Source organism: Poecilia reticulata, chromosome 14 (genome assembly GCF_904066995.2).
Source record: "Poecilia reticulata chromosome 14, P_reticulata-male-v2, whole genome shotgun sequence".
In the NCBI taxonomy this organism is placed as follows: domain Eukaryota; kingdom Metazoa; phylum Chordata; class Actinopteri; order Cyprinodontiformes; family Poeciliidae; genus Poecilia; species Poecilia reticulata.
Genome location: NC_088843.1, coordinates 22,042,554 through 22,058,274, shown reverse-complemented (window position 1 = coordinate 22,058,274; position 15,721 = coordinate 22,042,554). Strand labels below are relative to the sequence as shown.

Here is a 15,721-nt window from a genome sequence, read left to right as displayed (position 1 = left end):
TATTAATGAACTATCTTCCTTGGCCTTCATTTCTAACCCTTGAGAATCAGTCAGGACTCTGATTTCTGATCTTTCGCCTCTTTTCAGAAAGACAATGCATATTTTTCTGTAACATGTTGTAATATCTTCCTAGCAGGCATAGAGTCAAGGCCAGTTCTTCCAAGACAACAATGGTTAGAGTTTGACTAAAATTTCATTTGGACATTGTTGTGGCTCTGTATGTTGAATTTTGTAAATCATAAGTTAAGAACACACCAGGAGATGTGGTGGGCACCGGATATTTGTCAAATATCCGGTGTGATGACAGAAAGTTGTGATAAAATTATTTTTACCAGTTCACCACAGTGATGGCAGAAGGTGTTTGTTTAACATCTTTGCACAATTCCCATGCAGACTCCTGTCCTGGCGGTGAACATTAATGCCACCTGAAAGCAGGTCAACTTAGAAATTACCCAGGATTTTAAAATATTGCTTCAGTTTTCTGAAAATTCTTGTTTCGGTCTCACCAACTGCGTTGTTTGCGCTCTGATTATCTTTCCTGTTGTTTTTCTACGCAGGTTGAAATCCCTCCTGCTGACGAGGGAAACCTTGATCCAAGTTCGTCAGGCAGAACAAGGAATGATAACAAACACTGAGGTGCAGACAGAGCAGGAAGTTCCCCTGAGACAGTTCTGATATGTTCTGGTTCTGATCCAACTCAGTGAGATCTGTGTGAAAATCTGCCTTTTCCAGCAACGCCTACCAGACGGTGCTGAGGGGAAAAACCCGGGTCAATCCCAACATGGAGGAGAAGTTTGTAACATTGCAGAAGTTCAGTTTCTATTTATTAAAGAAATGCCACAATTAATAACAGCGTTGTGAAAAAGTATTACACCCCTCTACGGATTTCTGCTGTTTTTATATTTATATATTTGAATTGAGCCAGTCAAAGATTAGACATGATCAATTTTATAGTTCTTGGGTGACCCGTCCCTTTCTACTGCCTCCCTGGACAACTGACCAAATCAAAAACAACCAACATCTAAATATTACATTAGTGTGAAAAATGGTAAGTCATAGCATGATATGAACATTGCACACAGTGATATTGCGATAACAATATATTTGCGATATGTGCAGCCCTACTTAGTGGATAGAAAACAACATTACAAGTTTGCTCATATTTAACACAAACTGTAAGTGTGGCTGACATAATTTTGGTTAAAACACGTGAAGTTACTCTTAATTGGTGGAGGATTCAGAAATTCAACTCTAGTAAAAATAACAGTATTACTGAAATCAATATTAAAAGGACAGTATCCTAAAGCTACTTCCAAAAGTATTGGTACCCCCAAAATGTAACATTCTAGCTAGTTACCGCCAACCTCTGCCCAGTTTCAACCTGAAACATCCGAGGTGACTCGAACGCAGCATATTTCCCCACTTTTGATGTTCACGCGAGATTTTCCGAGAGGATAAGTTGAGGGAACATGGCGGCGCCGTCTAATTTGCTGAAGGTAGGAGCCTCAATTCAATGATGTGTTCTGTCGGCTGACTGCAACGGCTGTCCGGTCCGCGGTACCGCAGCGGTTCCGCTCCGGGTTTACCGAACAGCACCGGGCTATGACGGCGCTGTCAGGGCCGCACCTCCGGGTTGTAGCAGCTACACTCTGGGGCTACAGCAGAGCTAGCTGTGGGGAAATAAGGCAGAAACAACGGGACCCGATGGGGAACAGAACCCGGTTCTGAATGGGAGGTTCTGTCTCGGTCTCCTTCCGGGCTGGTCTCAAATCTGATCCGCTGTCATTCAGTAGATGTGACGGTTCTTCCAGACCCAGCAGGAGGTCCATGGATCAGCTGTCAGCCTCCTCATGTTGTCCCCTGATAAACTGATTCTGTCAGCTGGGCAGAGATGAGGTTTGGTCAAAGCAAATCATTTAATCTGAAGGAGTCCATTTATGTAGTCCTTCATCCAGTTTAGGCAAGTTTATTTGTGTTCCAGCAGCAGAACAATTCAACTTGTAAATCACAACAAACAAACATTACAGGAGTAAAACAAAGACAAGGAATGGAAAGTTGTAATCCAGATTGAAATCAGTTAATATTCCAGTTGTTATGAATGAAAAGCGGCTCTGACCAGGCGGGTTTTTAGTCTAGATTTAAAGGAACTCAGTGTTTCAGTTGTTTTTCAGTTTTCTGGATGTTTGTTCCAGATTTGTGGTGAATAGAAGCTGAATGCTGTTTCTCCATGTTTGGTTCTGGTTCTGGATACAGAGCAGAACCAGAACCTGAGAGGTCTGAAGGGTGATGCAGCAGCAGATATTTAATGTGTTGTGGTGCTAAGCCATTCAGTGATTTATAAACAGCAGTATTTAAAGTTTATTCTCAGACCTGTGAAGATGCTGCTGCAGTAATAAACAAGACAAATGTCTGGATGAGTTTCTCTGGTACTGAGACATTAGTCCTCTAATCCTGGAAATGTTCTTCAGCTGATAGAAGGCCCACTTTGGAACCATCTTTATGTGGCTCTGAAAGTTCAGGTCAGAGGTCAGCCTGATCTCTAGTTTCTATAACTAGATCTATAACTCTGGATCTATAACTGGATCGTTCCCCTTTAGGCGCAAAGATAACTTCAGTTTTGATTCTGTTTCGCTGTAGAAAGTTTTGGCACCTCTGTGCAATTATGGATGTGAATTTAGTTTTTTCTTTAAATTCATTAGCAGAAAATGTGCCTGCAAATATGATGACTTTCTGATGACTCAGGCCAAGGCAATCAATACCAGATGAAACTCAGTGGCCTTTATCCATCAAATTAAGCTTCTTGGATCATGTGACACCAGCGGGCTGGGCCACAGCCTGTCTATTAAAAATTAGCTGGTTAACGTCTCTAAACCAGAGCCTCTGCAGGTAGGTGGCGCTCTAGTTGTCAGTGAAACATGACATAAAGGGTGAAAAATCCTTACTGGCCATGAAAAAGTTGCTGGTATGATTTCTATTTAAGAGAGAAAAGCTCCTCACTCACGTTCATTAAACCATGCTGCTAACAGCAAACTGAGAAGAGGCCCGGCCCACTGGAGTCACATGATCAAAGGAACCTAATTTGATTGGCTAAAAGCTGCTTGACTCGATCTGGGGTTGATTGCTTTGGCCTGGGTCTCCAGAAGGTCTCCACGTTTCCAGTCAAAGTTTTGGTAATTTCATTTGAATCAGGAACTGATGGATGAGGGTTTCTGGTTCCCTGATGCTCTGCTCTTTAAGATGCTGCAGTTATGAGTTAATGTTTTTATTTATTAGTGAAATTAAATAACGAGAATATAACTTATGTAAAAGGAGAAGTGTGCTGTAGTTTGTGCTCCTCCTCTGTCTGTCTCCAGAACAAAGGCTCCCTCCAGTTCGAGGATAAATGGGACCTGATGCGCCCCATCGTCCTGAAGCTGCTGCGCCAGGAATCCGTCACCAAGCAGCAGTGGTTCGACCTCTTCTCGTGAGTCTTCCTGTAATTCTAACAGCTTGTGTTGCTTCCTGTGAGCGCCACCTTGTGTCTCCTGGTTGTCTCTGCAGGGATGTCCATGCGGTCTGCCTGTGGGACGACAAAGGACCCGCTAAGATCCACCAGGCGCTGAAGGAGGACATCCTAGACTTCATCAAACAGGCTCAGGCAGTAAGGCGTCCTGCTCGTCTTTCTGGTTAACCTGCTGTAGTCATGTTGTTATAACAGAAAATCTGGACCGGCAGTGTCATGAAAAATAACAAATTTTAGCTTTCTTTCATGTTATAATGTCAATCCCTCATCAAAAACATACCTGGAGAAATCCTTTAATTTCCATGGCAACCATTCACCTGAGCAAAACGTCTGGGTGGACATAGCCCCGCCTTCTAGCCACAGCACCTTCAGACTAGCCAGCAGCAATTAGCAAACACCCGCTGAGCTCATCATAGGAGCTACTTCTCTGGTGAAAATGTCAAAGGGTTAATAGAGGATCCATGTTGGGATGATGATTCAGAAAGAGCAGAAGTTCTTAAAGAGACAGAGACCCAATTTCAAGGCGTTAAATCAGGAAGCAAAATAAGTTTTAAGTCATATCTGACATAAATAGTATTTTTTAACCAACTGAAGGAAACTGATGATGCTGTAAAGTGGCGCTTTGTGCCTGTAAGACCTGGTGGTGTGTTTGGTCTGGCAGCGGGTGCTGAGTCACCAAGACGACACGGCGCTCCTCAAGGCCTACATCGCGGAGTGGAGGAAGTTCTTCACTCAGTGCGACATCCTGCCCAAGCCGTTCTGCCAGCTGGAGATCACTCTGATGGGCAAGCAGGGCAGCAACAAGAAGTCCAGCGTGGAGGACAGCATCGTCCGCAAGGTGAGCCGCCGTCCGGTTCCGACCCGTCTCCGGTTCCGACCCGTTCTCCTGACTCTCCCCCTCCTGACTGACTGCAGCTCATGCTGGACACGTGGAACGAGTCCATCTTCTCCAACATCAAGAGCCGTCTGCAGGACAGCGCCATGAAGCTGGTCCACGCCGAGCGGCTGGGCGAGGCCTTCGACTCGCAGCTCGTCATCGGAGTACGGGAGTCCTACGGTGACAAACTTCAATCATCTTTGTTCCTGCTGGCTTTTTCTGAACTCACAAACTCTAACGTTCAAAACAACAAACCAAAATAATGACTCGGTTTAGTTTTTACATCCGTTCCACATCAACAGGAATATATTATTAATTTTGAGGATTCTGATTAATAAATAAAGAATAAAGGAAACACAGGTTCTGCTTCTCAGAAAATCAGAACCTTACATCATCAGGCCTGTCAGTAATCATTCAGCAAATAATGACACTTTTAGTGCAAGAACACGTTTTCAAAGATCAATAAACTTTACATTTTAATGATCATTTAATACAACTGAAAAACATTTTAAATATCCAAAATAAACAGACAAAGCAACAGAAATGACAAATAAAATAGTTATATTTGAGACAAAAACTCCATACTGAAACTTTTATAATCCAGTTTTTGATAAAAAGAGAAAAACAATAAATGATACAAATGGAAATTAATGAGCTTGTTTTTATTTATCATGCAATTAATCGTTTTATTGTGATAGCTTCTCAGTTATGTTATTTAATTTATATGAATTACTGTAATTTTGATCTTTGAAACACCAACATTTCCACATACATATATTTCTACTCCATCTGATGAATAATTTTAAACATTAAATGATGTTTTGATCAGTTTTCCAGAGGCTTTTTAACAAACACTTCTTTACTGTTCTTTGAGTCATTTCTTGGTCAGGATGCTTTTTACTTTTACTGGAGTAAAAACATGTTAAAGTAGAATTACTACCCACACAACTATTGGCTGATATTGGATAAATACAGTGATGGGTTGCCATAGTGTGGTGATTATACCACACTATGGCTTGCCTTAGTTGCAGTTGAACACGTATAATGATTCCTTGAGCCAAACGATGTGATTACTGCATTAGTTTGGAGTGGAGTGCTTCAGATAACACATGCAGCCTTCACTCAGCTAAACCGACAGATTTATGAGACTCTGAGCAACAGAACCACCTGGTTAACGGGCCGACGTGATTGGCTGCTGGACTCCAGACGCTCCCAGCTGCTCTCTGACCTCTCTGTTTTTTAATTGTTTTTAATATCCTGTTGTTTACTGATTTCTCTCTCTTTGTTTGCTGATTTTTCTCAGTGAACTTGTGCTCCAACCCTGAGGACAAGCTGCAGATCTACAGGGATAACTTTGAGAAGGCGTACATGGACTCCACTGAGAGGTTCTACAGAACCCAGGCGCCGTCCTACCTGCAGCAGAACGGAGTCCAGAACTACATGAAATACGTGAGTTCAACACACGAAGCCACTAATTTACACACACTCAGTAAAAACTGTATTTTTTCTCTCTGTCTGAAGTTTAATCAGAACAAGCTTTTCTTTTTTCAGGTCAGTTAAAATGACAAAAATTATTTCTATTTGCAAAACGCCAGAAAACTTACTGAGAACATGTTTTAGGAATCTTTTGTAACTTTCATCGAATTCAAAAGTTTTACTTTGGTCAAACCTTTATGGTTTCCTTCCACTGAACACTGATATTTTAACTGATACATTTGAGTTAATTAGAGTCACTCATGTTTATGAATTTTAAACAAACAAAAGTCAAAAGAAATAAAGATGAAAAACAGGAATAATTTGGTTAATTCTAACTAAAGTAGAACAAGAAAAGTTTTCTTTTATTTAACTTCAGACAGAAAAAAAAGTGTTTGTGATGCCTTCATGTTTGATAACCTGGTTCTGGTTTCTGTAACTGGTTTTCTGCCCAGGCGGACTCGAAGCTGAGGGAAGAGGAGAAGCGAGCGCTGCGATATCTGGAGACGAGACGCGACTGCAACTCCGTCCAAGCTGTGAGTTTTACCTCCATGTTTTAGTGATGGATCATAAAACATTTTTATGGATGATATGAAATATTGTGACTGGATATTTCTGATGTGCTGGCAGCTGATGGAGTGCTGCGTAAATGCTTTGGTGACGTCCTTCAAGGAGACCATCTTAGCCGAGTGTCCAGGCATGATCAAACGAAACGAGACCGACAGTGAGTCCAGAACCCAAACGGACCCGTGGGACTTAATCATTATCATTAAACTTTATTTTTAATTCCACTGAGATTAAAAATCAATTTTACTAGAGAATCCTGACCAAGGCTGTGGTTGGAATAAGCTATGTGTGGATCAGAAACAAAACGTCTCATAACACTGCAGACTAACACTGCAACCAACCATTAGATTAGCGATAGATTTTTCTGACAGTTAATCTGATAAAAAATTGGCACATTCTGCAGTATTTTCATATCACCACAAAATATTAGAGTTACATTAAAAGATGCAAATAAAGAAATAATTCATTTCATTTTTTAAGCTAAGAAAACAAATATTTTATTGCCTAAAATACGCTAACAGCATTCCTTTAGTGAAAGCTTCATCATTTGTAGCAAAGGATAAAAAAATCCTTCTGAGATCAACATGTGAAAAGCTCAGATTTGTTTATTTAATTTTATTTTGATGAACCAATTAATAATTGATAGCAGATACTTATTTCTCCAGAATGTGCACCAGATGAAGCTAAAATATTTACTGATAAAGGTTTTTTATTTGTGTTTTTTTGTCCAGTTTTGACTTAATTCTGCTCTGACTCTGTTGTTCTTTAGCAAATGATCTTTTTTAGTGTCTCTATACTCCAGATTACTTGAGTAATTGATTAATCGTTTCAGCTCTTGTGCAGAGTTTTTTTTTAGCAGCAGAGCTTCTACAGCTTCTCTGAAACATTTGAGCTAAGCCTATGTTGACCTCTGACCCCCAGAGCTCCACCTCATGTTTTCCCTGATGGACAAGGTTCCCAGTGGCATCGATCCGATGCTGAAGGACCTGGAGGAGCACATCATGAGCGCCGGCCTGGCCGACATGGTGGCTACGGCCGAGACCATCACCTCGGTGAGGCTCCACCAGTTCAACCATCAGATCCAGATCAGAACCAGAAACTTCTTCCATTCTGTGAATTCACTCAAACTGAACACACTCTGGTTTATGAGAGAATTACAATATAACATCAAATACACAGCAAAACACTGTTACCCAAAAGTTTTATTTTTATTTTTATTTTTTTACTTTTATTGATAAAATCTCAGTGCAGACAAAACTTTCTTAAAAATGTCTTGACAGAAATTATAGGAAAGTGTTCACTGCAAACATAGAAACTCTTCAGGTCCAGTCGGTGTTTTCCTGCAGGGAATCATGTTCCAGGTGTGACCTGCAAAAACACCTGGATGATAAGAACCAACTGAATGTGTCATAATTAGGAGCCATGAGGGAAAACATGGAGGTTCTGCTTTTCTCTCTTGCTCTCGATGAAGGCGGACGCTTTTTCCTCTGCTCCCTCCCTGCCCATGCCTGTCCTGCTTGCTCTGTTTTTTGTCCTGAACCTTTTCTATATTTTTGGAGCCTTTCTTTGCACATCATCCAAATCTACAAATTATGGATCTGGTCAACTGGTCTCTCAATCAAATTTTCTCGATGAGAAGTCTGGGCACAGGAGAGCCCTCTTGTCCTGCGGGGACACACCTGGCGGGATTCACCCTGGATTTATTCATAATTACAGGATTTCTGCTGTTTGGAGCTTGTGGATTCCTGGATTATCAACAAATTTGTGATGGACTTGGCCGAACTAGTGAACACTCGGCCTGTTGGTGTGGACAGAGACGAGGACTCTAAAACTCACTAACAGGATGGAATCGATCTTGGAGAAGTTGCTAGTTTCGGTTCAGTGGAACGACTAAACTAATTTGGATAATTGGGATCAGAGAGACTTTAGGGAAGATTGAAATTCATAATCTTCCTGACCTAAGACATTCTGTTTCTGAATTGGCTTCCCCCATGTGGCCTTGGAAGTGCTGCATGTTTCTAATCTCCTTGAAGATATGTAAACACAACTCTCTTCCCTCCTCACCCCCTCCTGTATCCATGGAGCTGTGGAGCTGAACACTCCCAAGAACATTCCTAGATAACAACCTTTATCGGACTTCTGCCGGGAGGCTCAGTAACTTGACTTCATGGCCCTTTGACATCACCGCCTTCACTCATGTCTCTGTTTTGCCCTTTGTTTTGTCTGAATGTTGCCACTTGCCCTAATGTGTCCTTTCCTCTTTTTTGTTTTAGTTTGTTAGAAACTGTGGAGTACTCACTATTTAACCCAGAAAAAGATTTATTTTAGTTAATTAGTAATATTAGAAGTTGTGGAGTACGCACTATTTAGATCAACATTATACAGCCCAGAAATGGAATCAAAATTACAATTGGAATAACTACGAACTTGGAATCCAGAAATACTTAGACTCCTGTTCTCCCAGCCCAGAAATGGAATTAGACCAGAGGAAACTGAACAACCCTGAACAGGAGCTCCTAGTTTACATACTTTAGATCAATATTAGATTAGATTATTTTTCTTCTTCTTCTTTCCTTTGGTTTGTTATTTTGTTTCTATTTCCTTTTGATTCATGTAAAGCACTTTGAATTGCCTTGTTGCTGAAAATGTGCTATATAAATAAAGTTACCTTACCTTTAGAATAAATGTTTATGGTTTCAAATGTTTTCTGCTGCAGGATTCAGAGAAATATGTGGAGCAGCTTCTGACTCTGTTTAACCGCTTCAGTCGGCTGGTGAAGGAAGCCTTCCAGGACGACCCGCGCTTCCTCACCGCCAGAGACAAAGTCAGGTTCCTCTAAACATAAAAGAATAAAAGCATTAAAAAGCGGCGATGAGATTTTCCTCTGACGCTTCCTCTCTTCCAGGCGTACAAAGCTGTGGTGAACGACGCCACCATCTTTAAGCTGGAGCTTCCCATGAAGCAGAAAGGGTAAGAGCACCTCCTGCTGCTGATGCTGCGCCTCGAGGCAACCCTGACCTCTGACCTGCTGCTTTCAGGGTGGGGATGAAAACTCAGCCAGAGTCCAAGTGTCCGGAGCTGCTGGCCAACTACTGCGACATGCTGCTGAGGAAGACGCCGCTGAGCAAGAAGCTGACCTCAGAGGAGATCGAGGCCAAGCTCAAGGAAGTGGTGGGTCCACAAGTATTCATACTCCCCGCCGCTCCACGTTCTGCCGCCGCAGGGGATTTAAAGAGACGGATACAGAAAAATCATGGTGTCATGATTACAAGGTTTACTGGATGATTTTAAGATCATTTTTCAAATAATAGCATAAAATGAATACAGGAACGCATTCTCAAAGATTAATAAACTTTTAATTCTAATAAACATTTAACACTGGAAAACATAAAAAAATGGATAAACAAAACATAAACAAATAAAATGAATTATGAATTATTTCATGATTGTTTTCGTGTAATCACAGAAATTTGCGATAAATTCAGAGTTGCACATCAGCGCCAAATAAAAGCAAAGTTCTGTTGAGTTCAGGTGAATTTATCAAATGCAGAATCACAAATGCCAGAGTGTATGATTGATCTGGCAGAAAACAGATAAAAACTGGATTTTACTGATAAAATAATACTTAAAAACGAAGCTGTTTGACACATGGCCTAGTCAAAGTCCAGGAGCTAAATCCAAACTGCTGTTCTCAGATCCATCCAAGAAAGGAGTAAAATGTTCAAAGCTGCAGCTAGAAGAGTCTCTAAACCCAGGAGGGCTGAAAATAAATGCACTTCACACTTTTCAGATTGTTTGGGTGGAAGATAATCATGAGTCTTTATCTTCTGATCGATCCTTCAGAACCTGAACAAAAATGTCATGAAACGAGCCGGATGTGATCCCTGAGCAGAGCTCGGTGTGCTAACGACCCGTTTTCTTTGTGCAGCTTCTGGTTCTGAAGTACGTCCAGAACAAAGACGTGTTCATGCGGTACCACAAAGCCCACCTGACCCGCCGCCTCATCCTGGACATCTCGGCCGACAGCGAGATCGAAGAGAACATGGTGGAGTGGCTCCGGGTACCACGCTCAGCCTGCGGTTCTGATCAGAGCGGGTCTGCCGGTCCGGACCTGACCCTGTGATGTCATCTCTCCTGACAGGAAGTGGGGATGCCGGCGGACTACGTCAACAAGCTGGCCCGGATGTTCCAGGACATCAAGGTGTCCGAGGATCTCAACCAGTCCTTCAAGGAGATGCACAAACACAACAAGCTGGCGCTGCCAGGTAAACACAGAACCAGAACCGGGCTTTGGACCGCTGCTACAGAGAATGATACGCTCATATTGTTTCAACTATGCAAGAAAAACGGTGATCAACCAGGCTGAATATATACAGTAGGAATATTCAATGAAGTAGCCTGAAGGGGGCGCTCAAACATTTCATAAACCTGCAGCCAGTTCAGATCAAAAAGCTTCAAAATATGTAAACTATAATGAAGAAGAAAAGAAAATATTTTTATTTACTTTTGGGAACCAGCCTGACTGAGTTACCAGGTTTCCCTGTTTTAACAAGGCCACAGATCAAACTGTCCGTCCCGTATATGCAGCGGGGGGCACTGCTAGCTTAAAAGTTAGCTGCACTAGACCTCAAGCATAGATTGCAAACATTAGATCTACTAACGTGCTATACTAAGAGAGTTTAGCTGAAGCTAATGCTAAAGCACTAAATTCACCCACCATGTGTAACCAGAAGGACGTGAGGAGCCTCTCAAAGCAAATAAGTTAATTTATGTCTGTATTTGTTTAATTAACTGTTAGCTCATGGCAGTGTTGTATTTTTCTGTAGCTGTACGACTTGCATCCTGTAACGTGAGGAAAGGAAACAGAAGTGCTGTCTAGACAGACTTCACCAACTTCAAAATAAGAGCATGAATATAAACATCCAACTACTTGAGTATTACTCAAGTAGTTGGACATTTAACAGTCGATAACCAACTGAAAGTTTACAAAACAGCCAACGACATCAGCACTTTGGAATGTATTGGGAAAATTTTAACTAATGGGAAGCTAAGTGTGCTAAAGGTTTTCAAAGTTAGCACAGCTAACCGGCGAGTTAGCGGTGCTATTAGCATAATTGTGGGAACTGGTGCTGGTGTTTTTCTGAAGCTGTTTGCCTCCTGCAGCGGACTCGGTAAACATAAAGATCCTGAACGCGGGCGCATGGTCGCGCAGCAGCGAGAAGGTGTTTGTGTCTCTGCCCACGGAGCTGGAGGACCTGATCCCGGAGGTGGAGGACTTCTACAAGAAGAACCACAGCGGCAGGAAGCTGCACTGGCACCACCTCATGTCCAACGGCATCGTGAGTGCAGCTGACCTGCAGCAGACGCAGCAGAACGCTCAGCATCTAACCCTCAACCTGCCTCACGCCTTCAGATCACCTTCAAGAACGAAGTGGGCCAGTACGACCTGGAGGTCACAACCTTCCAGCTGGCCGTGCTGTTCGCCTGGAACCAGCGACCCAGAGAACGCATCAGCTTCGAGAACCTGAAGCTGGCCACGGAGCTGCCCGACGCCGAGCTGCGACGGACGCTCTGGGTAAAGAGCCGCAACGTTCTGTGGGCTGCTGGGTTTGGGTTGGCTGACTCGGTTCTGGTCTGATCCGTCTCTTCCAGTCGCTGGTGGCGTTCCCCAAGCTGAAGCGCCAGGTTCTGCTTTACGACCCGGCGGTGTCCTCACCCAAAGACTTCGCAGAGGGAACGCTGTTCTCCGTCAACCAGGAGTTTTCTCTCATGTAAGGAAGCGCAGGGCGGCGCGCAGGGCGGCGCGCAGGGCGGCGCGCAGGGCGGCGCGCAGGGCGGCGCGCAGGGCGGCAGCTGGCACGGGGGTCACGATACATCACAGTTGCTCAGACAGGAGCAGAGAAATGTTCAGGAGAGTTAAAAACGGGGTGTAGTTCTCACCAGACAACATAAAGCAAACAGAGTTGGTCTGATGCAGATCGGAAACTTAGTGTCGTAGAAAAGTTCATTTAGTTTCATTCAAATTATAACATAAACCACATAAATATATATTTTACTCAACCCAAACCTTAAATTCTCAGAGAATCACATCATATTGATAAAGAAAGGACTTTTGGAGAGGAAAGTTAAGTGGAAGGAAAATCTCTGATAGAAAAATATCAAGAAGCAACAGAGAAATGCATATCCCTGTGTGTGGAATGAATCAACAGAACCAATGAAAAGTTTTCACCCCGCTGGATATTTTCCCTTTATTTACATAACTTTAAAAAAAAACAGCTACGATCAACAAAAAGACCCCAAAAAATCCTTTTAATGTCAAGGCAGCAAATATACTTACATATTTTATGTATATAGAAATCAGTTTTCATTTATTAAGTGTTTTTGTAAAAAACGTCAAATTTTGCTGCTCAGGGTTAATTTCTAAAAGCCATAAAAACGATAAAACATTGAAGGAAGTGAATACTTTTTATTGACACACAGGGATTTGTATTTCTCATGACTGGCTGTTGCTTGTGGATTTTTTTCTACCACAGTTTTTCCTTCCACTTAACTCTCCATTAAAATAATTTTTTTATAGATTTGACGTGATGCTGTGAGGACTTGAGGCTTGGTTTCTGTTTTCTGTGTGAATCATCAAAATGAACAGAAATAAACACATTAAATGTGTTTAAAGACTCTACCTGATTACAGCGGTTCTGATCTGCAGATCCTCAGCTGTCCGTTCCCTGAACAGAACAGCTTCATGTGCGCTCGGACTTCTGCAATGACTTTTGAATTTTAATGTTTTCAGAAAAAACTCAAAGGTCCAGAAGAGAGGAAAGATCAACCTGATTGGTCGACTGCAGCTCACCACCGAGCGAATGAGAGAGGAGGAGAACGAAGGCATCGTCCAGCTCCGGATCCTCAGGACTCAGGTAAGAAGGACCAGCATGAATGCACATGTGGACTGCACCGCAGGGCATTGTGGGTAAATACAGCCTAAACAAATGTGCTAGCCTAGCGCTAGCAGGAGAAATGGCTAAAGATAAATCCAACCACTAAAATCTGACGCCTCCATTTTAGTTTCTATTTGGTGAAGAATGAAGTTGCGCTCAGTGTCTTCAGAGGGTTTCATGTTGTTTCCTTCAGTGGTTCTTGGTGCAGCGCCCCCACAGGCCAGGAGGGGAACAGGTTGCTCAAAGGGTTTAGTTCAGGGGTGTCAAACTCCAGTCCTCGAGGGCCGGTGTCCTGCAACTTTTAGAAGTGCCTCTGCTGCACCACACCTGAATAGAATAATTAAGTCATTAGCAAGGCTCTGGAGAACTGAGGAGGTAATTAAGCCATTTGATTCAGGTGTTTTGTACCTGTGGCACATCTAAAAACTGCAGGACAGCGGCCCTTCAGGACTGGAGTTTGACACCCCTGGTTTAGTTGGTTTGACTGAGAGCAGAGAGAAATGAACCACAGCAGCTGGAGGTGGAGCAGATGATGAAGTTCTGGTTTCCAATCAAACCGAGTCTATCAGGAGGGAAAACGGTCTGAATTTGATCATGCCGTGCTGCGACTCAAAATGCTTATTTAAATTTGACATAATGTTGTAGCTAGGTGAGACTCTCAGCACAAAGTATACAGACAACATTAATAATGTCTCCAGCTTCAAAATGTAAACATTACAAGGTTGTTTACCTTGTGTTGCTGAATTAATGTGACTTAATCTCATGCTGAAAACGTGATGTGTTGCAAATGACAAATATATCTTTTTAGGAAAGTAAAATGAGGAAAATATGACTTTAATTAGTACCTTTAATCTGATAACACATTAGAGTTCTGTTGCTTCACCTGCTCTCCTCCTCCTGCAGGAGGCCATCATCCAGATCATGAAGATGCGGAAGCGGATCAACAACGCCCAGCTGCAGACGGAGCTGGTGGAGATCCTCAAGAACATGTTTTTACCACAGAAGAAGATGATCAAGGAGCAGATCGAGTGGCTGATAGACCACAAGTACATAAAGCGGGACGAGACGGACATAAACACCTTCATCTACATGGCGTAATGCCGTCTGGGCTGAGCTTCCACTGGGCCGGGCCTGATGGACTCCAGAACATTTGCAGGACTCCCAGACTGCTGAACAGAACTTTGTTTGTTTACTGCAGGGAGGCTGAGTTCAAACGAGACGAAACAAACTTCCTGCCTTAAACCTGTACACAGAAAAACAGCAGCAGAAGAAGAAGCTGCATCTCTGATGCTGGGTCACCACAGGTTCTACAGAACCACGACTGCGACTACACTCCTGGTCCGGGTTTGAGGAAGCTGCAGAACCTCTGCAGTCCGACCCGAATCCAGACCACTTGAACTGAAGCGCTGCCATGTTTTCCTCGGACGCGATGCTGCTAAGTGACCCGGTCGCTCTGGTTCCTCACAGTTCTGATTTGACATGATCGGAACCGCTGCTCGGATTCATTCTGGGTCATCCTCAGAGAAACACTTCAAAGGTCAGAGAGGTGCTGGACCCAAACAAAGGGCTGGCTCCGCCCACATCTGGCCCCCTGGCTCCACCCACATGGGCCGCTGGCTTCGCCCACATCTAGGTTCTGTGCTGCAGAAAATCAGATTTCAAATTATTCTTAATTTTTGTTTTTTCATCCACTTTTAGAGACTGAATCAGAAAATCACCAAAATAAAAACATAATTCCTTAAATTCAATTCAGAACTCAAACTGAACACTCTGATGTTATTCAAGCCTTTATTTCTGCTAGTTTTCATGATTTCTCAGATAATTACAAATAACATCTGACCTTTACTCTTCAAAAACACAAAATCTTACCAGAAAGTATATTTTATGTGTAGTTTCTACTAATAATATTTCGGTATATCTGAAATGAGACGAAAGTAACTTTTTGGCAAGATATATCAGCTTGTTTTACGTCAATAATTCCTTAATATTGTTGAATAGTTCTTGTTCCACAGGCAAATTATTTCACTTAAAACGGGAGGAAAATGTCTAAAAAAAAAAAATCTATATCTTACTGCAAAGATACTTTTATTCTTTCTTAATTCAAGTGTAATAACATATTTGCATTTGAAAATAGACAAAATACTTTTTACAGTGTAGAACTTAATGCAGAACATTATTCCTGCTGAGCGGGTGTAGACCGTCTGCTCTGGGCTCCGTTTGAATTCCTGCATCAAAACGAACAGAAATAGAAGCTAGAAATGTCACTGTGTGTGTAATAAATATGAGTTTCATTTCTTACACAAATAACAGTTTCTAGATGATTCTCTGATTTATTAAGATGACTTTATTTAATGACAGCGGTGATAA

General features: G+C 42.3%; 1 protein-coding gene across 3 annotated transcripts; it reads left to right on the top strand.

Annotated features, from left to right (window-relative positions):
* The first annotated feature begins 1,394 nt into the window (after positions 1 to 1,394).
* LOC103476351 (cullin-5) lies at positions 1,395 to 14,585 on the top strand. Of its 3 annotated transcripts, none has more exons than XM_081615545.1 (19): positions 1,395 to 1,496; positions 3,354 to 3,463; positions 3,541 to 3,640; positions 4,164 to 4,340; positions 4,418 to 4,559; positions 5,683 to 5,828; positions 6,308 to 6,388; positions 6,483 to 6,576; positions 7,341 to 7,471; positions 9,136 to 9,243; positions 9,325 to 9,389; positions 9,458 to 9,590; positions 10,348 to 10,479; positions 10,561 to 10,684; positions 11,583 to 11,758; positions 11,833 to 11,994; positions 12,072 to 12,190; positions 13,210 to 13,333; positions 14,258 to 14,585. In XM_081615545.1, the coding sequence occupies exons 1-19, from the start codon at positions 1,470 to 1,472 to the stop codon at positions 14,450 to 14,452; spliced, it is 2,346 nt and encodes a 781-aa protein (XP_081471671.1). In that variant the 5' UTR covers positions 1,395 to 1,469; the 3' UTR covers positions 14,453 to 14,585. The 3 variants fall into 3 exon arrangements, with proteins under 3 accessions (XP_081471671.1, XP_081471670.1, XP_081471672.1); XM_081615546.1 differs by lacking the exon at positions 1,395 to 1,496 and adding an exon at positions 1,512 to 3,170; XM_081615544.1 differs by having other exon boundaries at positions 3,354 to 3,640.
* Positions 14,586 to 15,721: the final 1,136 nt, after the last annotated feature.

Coding starts and splice junctions, on each gene's coding strand:
- LOC103476351 (XM_081615544.1), top strand. CDS start 3,383: ATGGGACCTGATGCGCCCCATCGTCCTGAAGCTGCTGCGCCAGGAATC. Junction 11,759..11,832: donor ACCTCATGTCCAACGGCATC/GTGAGTGCAGCT, acceptor TCACGCCTTCAG/ATCACCTTCAAGAACGAAGT. Junction 13,334..14,257: donor TCCGGATCCTCAGGACTCAG/GTAAGAAGGACC, acceptor CTCCTCCTGCAG/GAGGCCATCATCCAGATCAT.